This window comes from Theobroma cacao, chromosome 10 (assembly GCF_053813885.1).
Source record: "Theobroma cacao isolate CCN51 chromosome 10, ASM5381388v1, whole genome shotgun sequence".
Taxonomy (NCBI): domain Eukaryota; kingdom Viridiplantae; phylum Streptophyta; class Magnoliopsida; order Malvales; family Malvaceae; genus Theobroma; species Theobroma cacao.
The window spans coordinates 23,194,248-23,202,559 of NC_142648.1; the positions used below are offsets into that span (position 1 = coordinate 23,194,248).

The 8,312-nt window shown below is 36.2% G+C and overlaps 1 protein-coding gene across 1 annotated transcript; it reads left to right on the forward strand.

Moving 5' to 3' along the window:
• The first annotated feature begins 601 nt into the window (after positions 1 to 601).
• On the forward strand, positions 602 to 4,935 carry LOC18586974 (calcium and calcium/calmodulin-dependent serine/threonine-protein kinase-like). Its single transcript, XM_007010598.3, has 7 exons — positions 602 to 1,505; positions 3,075 to 3,129; positions 3,216 to 3,326; positions 3,442 to 3,674; positions 3,908 to 4,115; positions 4,343 to 4,402; positions 4,493 to 4,935. The coding sequence occupies exons 1-7, from the start codon at positions 775 to 777 to the stop codon at positions 4,667 to 4,669; spliced, it is 1,575 nt and encodes a 524-aa protein (XP_007010660.1). The 5' UTR covers positions 602 to 774; the 3' UTR covers positions 4,670 to 4,935.
• Positions 4,936 to 8,312: the final 3,377 nt, after the last annotated feature.

Below are 8,312 nucleotides of genomic sequence, written 5' to 3' on the forward strand. Positions count from 1 at the left end.
TGATAAATATAGATTAGTGTTTGGGTAGAAATGGTGGATGGGTTCGGTATGGGTGATAACTGGTAAGGCTGATAGGGTGATAACTGATAAAGCTATGGTCGATGAGATGGTCATGTTTGGTATATTCTGGTGATCTTATATGATTACAGGGGAGTGATCCGTCATCACCTGATAAAAATACAGTGCTATTGTCTTTTTTGTTTGTCACATAATTTTCGAAAGTCAGTAATAGGGTCACCAATGTTACAAGAGATGTTCCAACCATGGTTACTCTCCATTACAGACTAATAGGTGGCTGACTCATTTGCTTTGTCAGCATATTAGGCTGAGTCTATATGCCCAATGTATCACATCATGGAACAAGTCTTTCCCAATATAAGTTTCTCAACTTGGGTGCCGGAGTTGGTTGGTTTCTAGCTTTGTTCATCATGTAGTTGCACTCTCCAACTTTTATTCTAACCTTCTACCTAAAGCGTAGCTCTTATTCTAGCAATGGAATAAATTAGATGGTTAGTTGACTTTGCCTTTGTCATCTTCTTCCTTAGCTACTTGCCCCATATAATATATTCTCTTGTTCCCATCTGAATTTCCTTGATAATTTATAGCATAAACAAATGAAGAACCTGTTGGCAAGCTGATGTCAATCCGCGTCCCTACTTCTCTCCCTCATCATTGATGATTTGTTTATTTGAACAGACAAGGTTTGTTTCATCATTTGTTCCTTGCCCTGCAATTTCCCAAGTCTCTCCCAACATCCATTTTCATTGAATTCCCATGGGACAGGAGAAAGGAAAACTATGCGATGAATATGAAATCCAGGACATCCTAGGAAGAGGAGGATTCTCAGTTGTGAGGAGAGGCATAAAGATCAAAACGGATGGGCAGAAAAGTAGTCAACAGGTAGCCATCAAGACACTAAAAAGATTTGGCACTTCAGCTTCAACCCCATCAGGGAGTTTTCGAGTCAGCGCTGAGAAAAGCATAGCTTCAATGGGATTACCAGCATGGAATCAGGTTTCCATCTCGGATGCCTTGTTAACCAATGAGATTTTGGTTATGAGAAAGATTGTGGAAAATGTTTCACCCCATCCAAACGTGATTGATCTCTATGATGTCTATGAGGACCAAAGTGGGGTGCACTTAGTGTTAGAGCTATGCTCAGGAGGGGAGCTGTTTGATCGGATTGTAGCTCAGGAAAGGTACTCGGAGGCTGGAGCTGCAGCTGTAGTTAAGCAGATTGCTCAAGGATTGGCAGCTCTTCACCAGGCTAACATTGTCCACAGGGATCTTAAGCCTGAGAATTGCCTCTTCTTCAATAAGAGTGATGATTCCACATTGAAGATCATGGACTTCGGATTAAGTTCAGTGGAAGAGTTTACTGATCCAGTTGTTGGGTTATTTGGTTCTATAGATTATGTATCACCAGAGGCTCTTTCTCAAGGCAAAATCACTTTCAAGAGTGACATGTGGTCTTTGGGAGTCATCCTATATATCTTGCTCTCTGGGTATGTCCCCATTTTTTCCCCCATATTTCTCTGAATTTTGTCCTGCTATAACATTCATTCAAGTTTTTTTTTTCTTGCTTATATTTAGAAATATTTGTTAAGAGTATTTGACAGTCTAATTACTTCTTAAAAAAAAAAATGTTTAGTATCTCTAAGTTATATATGAGTAGTCCAACTATTCTATTGTTGTAGAAAATAATATTATTTGGATTAGTTATTTATCATCTTTTTTATATCTCAATTAAGGAAAAATACCACGTCAGTTGTCAAGTGACTATGTCATTAGGCCACGCAGATAAAAAATGTTTAAATTTGACAGGATTACAACTTATTTTGTTAGGGTTAATGGTTTGTTTGGATATAAATAAAAACTTAAGAGCTCTTTTTTATTATTTAAGTTAAAAAAAAAGAGTAAGAGGAAAATGTTAACAATAAAAAAGAAATGAAATGAAAAGAAAAAAAAGAAAAGATAATCATAGAGAAAAAAAAGTGGAATAATAAAATAGTTTTAATAAAATTGTAGAATTTGTTAGATGAATTTCTTATTGGACTGCATGGTTGGGCTTATATGTTTTTTTCTTCTTCTTCTTTTAAGTATATTCTTTTAATTTTAACTTTTTTCATGCTTATTTAAGCTATTGATTTGAACAAAAATTATATTAATTTGATAGTAAAATAATTTTAATTTAATACTATTATAATAGTAGATTATGTTTGTTATCTTTATTTGTAAGCTTTTGATAATTCTTTAAAATATTATCATTATTAAATCTAATTGACATTTATGTGTTAATTACTCAAATAAAAATTATTGGTCAAAAAAATAAACCCTTCAGCCATTTAGTATTTAAAATAAAATTGTAAACTTGGAGAAGAGAAAAATCACTCAAAGACCCTAAAAAACAGAAGCAAACATGAAGACAAAACAAAATAAAAAAAGAGAGAAGAACGAACTATTATGGTAAGAATGCTTCTCTCTCACACAGACATTATTGCCACAATCATATATCAATAAACCTCACTTTATATAATAAGGATACTCCAATTTTACTTTTATTACCTCTTTATATTTTTATGGACAATACTCAAAAAAGTTTATGAATTATTTAAGAAAATTCAAATAAATTCTTATTTTTTTTTATTATGTTTAATCAAATGTTTATATTTCTATTTTAATTATTGTTAGTCAAAATGTCCTGTGGACGTGATAGGATGAAAAACTCTTGTTTTTTTTATTAAGTTTAATCAAACCCTAATTGTTGCTTTTTAAGTAAAAAGATTATACACCAATCAATGCACCAAATGCTCGGGGTGTCATTAATCATTAACATTTATTTAAGTTAAGATAAAAATATACTAGTTTGATTAGATAGAAGAAAGATTTAAATTTGCTTGAATAGATCAGGAATGTTTTTAAACATTATGTTCACTCATATTTATTTCTAGTTTCTGGACTAGCCTATGAAAACTGGTATCTATGCCATTGCCTTGCTAAGATTTCTGACTCGATGAACATGAGGATTTAAATTTCTGTATTCACAAATGTCATATTCATCTATTACCTCGCAGGTATCCACCATTTATTGCTCAATCGAATCGCCAAAAACAGCAGATGATAATGGCTGTATGTTAATTCCATTCATTCCTTCTTGATGTGCATATGGTTATTCAGTTTGACCCTTTGAAAGGAATATTGATCTCTTCACGCAGGGAGATTATAATTTTGATGAGAGGACTTGGAAAAACATTTCTTCATCAGCAAAGCATTTGATTTCTAATCTGCTGCAAGTTGATTCTGACAGAAGACCAAGTGCTGAACAAGTATATGATCTGCATTCTTAATTATTTGAACCTCTCAAAACAGTGGTTTATTGGTTAATTTGTTTCCTCCAATCTCAAATTTACAATATATATATATGTGTGTATCTTGAAACAGCTTCTGGCTCATCCATGGGTCATTGGAGATTCAGCCAAACAGGAACAAATGGATGCTGAGGTTGTGTCAAGACTGCAGAGTTTTAATGCACGCCGCAAACTTCGAGCTGCAGCAATAGCTAGCGTGTTGAGCAGCAAGGTTTTGCTGAGAACAAAGAAGCTAAGGACTCTGCTTGGTTCCCATGACCTTACCAAGGAGGAAATTGACAACCTGAAGATATATTTTAAGAACATGTGGGTTTTCAACGCCAACTTTTCTTCATTTACCAGTTGCCATCACTACCTAACAGCTGTCAATGGCTGATAAACTGTTTACCAAGTATAGTTACTTTGCTTTCTTTGATTTCAAATTGATTGGAAAGTTCGTAGGATGAATTTTACAATGATTGGAAGGATGTGTCATTTTTCTTATTCGTTGTTGGCATTAAAGCAAGTGATGAGGATAACATTTTGATGCTAACATGCAGATGTGCTAAAGGTGACAATGCTACCCTACCTGAATTTGAAGAGGTGCTAAAAGCAATGAACATGTCCTCACTACTCCCTCTGGCTACTCGTATCTTTGATCTGTTTGACAGCAATCGTGATGGAACCGTTGACATGAGGGAAATAGTGTGTGGATTTTCCAGCCTTAGAAACTCCAAAGGAGATGATGCTCTCCGTTTGTGCTTTGAGGTGCACTCTTCTCTCTGTGTTTCAATGGGCATGATAAATGCATTGACAAAACTGGCACACACATTACTCACCCAACTACAACATCTTAAATTTGAAAAAAAAATGCTAGCATATTAATTATTTATATGCCTAGATATCTCTTTTTACAACCTTCCATACGATAAACAGACCATGGGCAATGTTTTTGCTTAGCGTCTCACGAGCATTTTGCTTTCTTGGCTTAACAGATGTATGATACAGATCGATCTGGTTGCATTACAAGGGAAGAACTAGCATCAATGCTTAGAGTAAAGTCACTTCCCTCATCTTAAAAGATGCTAGCATATGTATTACTGTTGCATGCAATACATAGAAATAACAATGATTTCATTCATCAGGCTTTGCCAGATGACTGTCTTCCACCGGATATAACAGAACCTGGAAAGTTAGACGAAATATTTGACCGGATGGATGCAAACAGTGATGGAAAGGTTACTTTCGATGAATTCAAAGCTGCCATGCAAAGAGATAGCTCCCTCCAAGACGTTGTCCTTTCTTCTCTTCGTCAGCAATAGGATTCCCATCTTTTCCAATATCATCAATTAGTTGAACAGTCCTTAATTTCAATCTTTCTTTGGATATTCATGTTGTAGGGACTATATGTAGATTAGTTACTTGATGAATAGTAGTATCATTTTGTAGCTCTTGCATAAGAAAAACAATTATTCATTATTTTGTCATTCCAGAGACGTACTTGTTTATCCTCCAAAGGTTATGATAGTATTTGAGGAGGATGGGAGAGCAGGATAATGAATGGAACAATGGTTTTAGGTTGTTGGCACGTGAAGGTTCTTTATATATTAACATGATATCCTAAAACTCATGCTGATAATTTCTCCAAGGATGATTATTCTTTAATGGATCAATGGGTATTATTTATGGTCAACGAATATAATGAGAATTGAAAAATCATGTCCAAGATGAGCTCGTGGATCTGCACGGATAATCAACCCCGGTGTGGTTATCTGTCAATGTTATTATCAATGTAGTGGCTTTAGTGTTGTAATGTACAATGTGTTCTTTTCTTTTATCAGGTCCCTTAGACCTGTGTTTGTTTCGATGGATTTTGCCACACCTTATGTATCCTACTTCTTCGATGCTAATAAAACTCGTACTTGATTGAACAAAACAAAAACGAAAGTAAAATCAACTGCCAGCCCCTCCTGCTGATAGCATAACATTACAAGGTGCCTCAACCCCCTTTTACTTAGCTGAAATTGAAAACTAAGCATTACGATCTACTGAAAAATAGTATATTGGTTGCTGCCAACTTCTACTTGTGGTGCTGCTTAACAGGCTTTGGGTTCGAGTCAAAGCCTATGCTTGCATTGATGTTCGGTTACAAGATAAAACAGTGGAAAACAGAAAAAAATAAATAAAGATTTGCTATACTTATTCATTCACCATAACGATTCATCATCATTATATTGAATAATTTGAAGGCAAAAAAGTTTAGATAAATTGAATTACTCGTAAGAGATCTAAACATAATTACACTTTGAGCATTAACTGTAAAAGGGAAAAAAATGAAATAAGATCAATAAAAAAGACCTTCGACTGTTCTACAATTTAGAATCTTGTATTCTTCGAAATCTTCCACTCATTACCTAATTAATTTCAGAGACCTCCTTCCCATCTTTAACCTTGATCATGGCAAAACCAAGCTGTGATTCAGGTCCAACTCGAAAGGACCAAATTTGTACAACCGCCTCTGGCTTGAGAGTATCAGCATTGTTCCTGACAATTTGATTCCACTGAGTCTTGAAAACATATGCAAAGCTCCCTCCGATGAGCCACTTGGTCAAGTGCACTTTGGATACCTCAAGACATGGTTCTACCAATATAACATCCATTCCCTGATTATTCTTGAATTTTTCCTCCTCAGCTTCACTCAAAAACTTACTCCTAACTTGTTTCATTGTCATTGACAAACGATTGTGCCCCGGATTCAAATCAGTAGGCTTTATGAACTTCTGTATAACCAGCTTTATGTCAGTCCCACCCAAGTTTTCGATACGATTCTTGAACGCTTGAGGCATATCAGGCGGTGGTTCTAAACCTAATGCAGTAAGCTCTGTGAATGGGTCGGTACCCTTTCTCTGGTTTTGATTCTTCTCACTACCTGTCTTGTGCTTCTGCTTCTGCTTCTTCTCACTGCTTGGCTTTTGCTTCTTGCCATCGCTTGTCTTCTGCTTCTTTTGCTCCCTGATCCAGTAGTCTTCGTTTTCTTCTTCAACAGAAGGACTTTTGCTTCCAAATCCAGTTCTGAAGCGACGCTTGATACATTTTTTCTCAACGATCATCTTCTTCTTTTTGCTTGCACAGTAATCTATAAACCCTAACAACACCATCACATATAGCTTGTTTTGCCGTTGGCTTTCATCATGAGTCCCTACTTCACTCTCCTTCTTCAGCTTCTCCCACAGACCACCATCATCAAGATTGTCTAAATCTTTTAACTTCAACATCTCTGATTCTTTTCAATTTCTTCAAGAACTTAAGAGATTTCTTGATAAAGAAATAATGAAAGAACTAGGATATATAGTTGCTGAATATGAATATGTGGAGGTTTTAGATTCCTAATTTTAACTGGAATCAAGTTACTCCTTGGAGTAGCTTAGTATTTGATTTTAACAAGGTAAGTGGGTTGAAGAGATGAAGTACAAGTATAGCTCTTCAAGTACACTTACTCACGGCTTAGCTTACTAGAGTTTTGCTTCCTTGAAGCTTCCAATTGTTTATATAATAACTTATTCTCTTTTAAATAAAATTAAAATTATGAAGCAATTTTGTTTCTTCCATTCTCGCTGATTTTCTCGAGAAAAAGAACGGCGAGCGAAGGTTGGTGGAATTGGAAAAATGTGGGGGACTCGTACATTGGAAGAAGGTAGGTCAGACGGTGCTCCGCAGTAGTGAAAGCAAAAGCACGTTACATTGAAGAATGAAACAGTCAGCAAAAAAGCTTTTGATTTGCAACATAAGGTTTATATGTTGTTGAGGGTATGGGTATGGACTGTATGCTTTTCTTCTTTTTCCCATCAACTCAAGTTTAAGTCTTTTTTTTTTCTTTACTTTTCTAACTAGCTTTTCTGGGCAATGTTGCATCTCAGTGTAGACACCTAAATAAAAAATTTTAAATAAAATAAAATAAAATAAATAAATAAAACAATAATAATTAAAAAAAAAAAAAATGGGGATGGCTGGGCGCCATCCCATCCCCCACCCACTACGCGTGATGGGGGTTCTGGCCACCAACTCCAGGGGGTGCCAGAACCCCCTCGCCGGGTTGTCCAATTTTTTGGACAACTCAGCTCTTTAAAAACCCTGCAACCTGCAAAAGGGGTAGATCGACCAGCAGTTAGCCACAAAAAAGAAAAATAAAAGAAAGAAACAAAAACAAAAAAACGGGGGTAGATCGACCAGCAGTTAGCCACAAAAAAGAAAAATAAAAGAAAGAAACAAAAACAAAAAAACGAAAAGAAGAGGGGGTGAGATCTGAGAGGAGAGAGAGAGAGGCCGACGAAAGAGAGGGATCGGCCGACAGAAGGCGAAGAGATCCGTCGAGAGAGAGAGAAGAGAGAGAGAAGCCGGCGGGAAGAGAGGGGAAGACGCCGGCGCCGGCGAAGAAAAGGAAGAAAACTTTTTAGAGAGAAGGGAGAGGGTGCGGCTAGAGAGAGAAAAAGAAATGAGAAAATGAATAAAAAAGGCTAAAAGAGAGCTTTTATACCCAGAGGAAGGAGGGCAAAACGGTGTCGTTTCAGAGGAAGGAGGGCAAAACGACGTCGTTTCAGAGAGGCAAGCAGAAGCTGGAAGGTCCAGGCCAAACGGCGTCGTTTTGAGTGGCTTTGCAGGCATCAAGCGGTGCGTTTTGGATCCTACCTCGTGGGCTTCCAGAAGTAGGCCGGGGTGTTAGACTTGGGCTCCCGCGGGCCACCGAGTTGGGCCAATCGCAGCCCAACAAGGTATAACCCTTTTTTTTGTTTTGTTTTGCTTGGGTTTCTTAGTGTTGGGTCTAGCCCATTTTAATTAAAATGCATTTATTTTTTTTAGGAAAAAAATATTTATATAATATGGACACTTATATTTAGTATTAAAAATCAAAAATAAAATAAAAAAATAATGATAGTAATAAAAAATAATGGTAAAAATGCATAGTCT

Bases quoted from the DNA above. Each gene is read 5' to 3' on its own strand.
- LOC18586974 (XM_007010598.3), top strand. From the start codon at position 775: ATGGGACAGGAGAAAGGAAAACTATGCGATGAATATGAAATCCAGGAC. The intron at 3,130-3,215 runs GTATGTTAATTC...CTCTTCACGCAG, and splicing joins AACAGCAGATGATAATGGCT to GGAGATTATAATTTTGATGA. The intron at 4,403-4,492 runs GTAAAGTCACTT...TTCATTCATCAG, and splicing joins AACTAGCATCAATGCTTAGA to GCTTTGCCAGATGACTGTCT.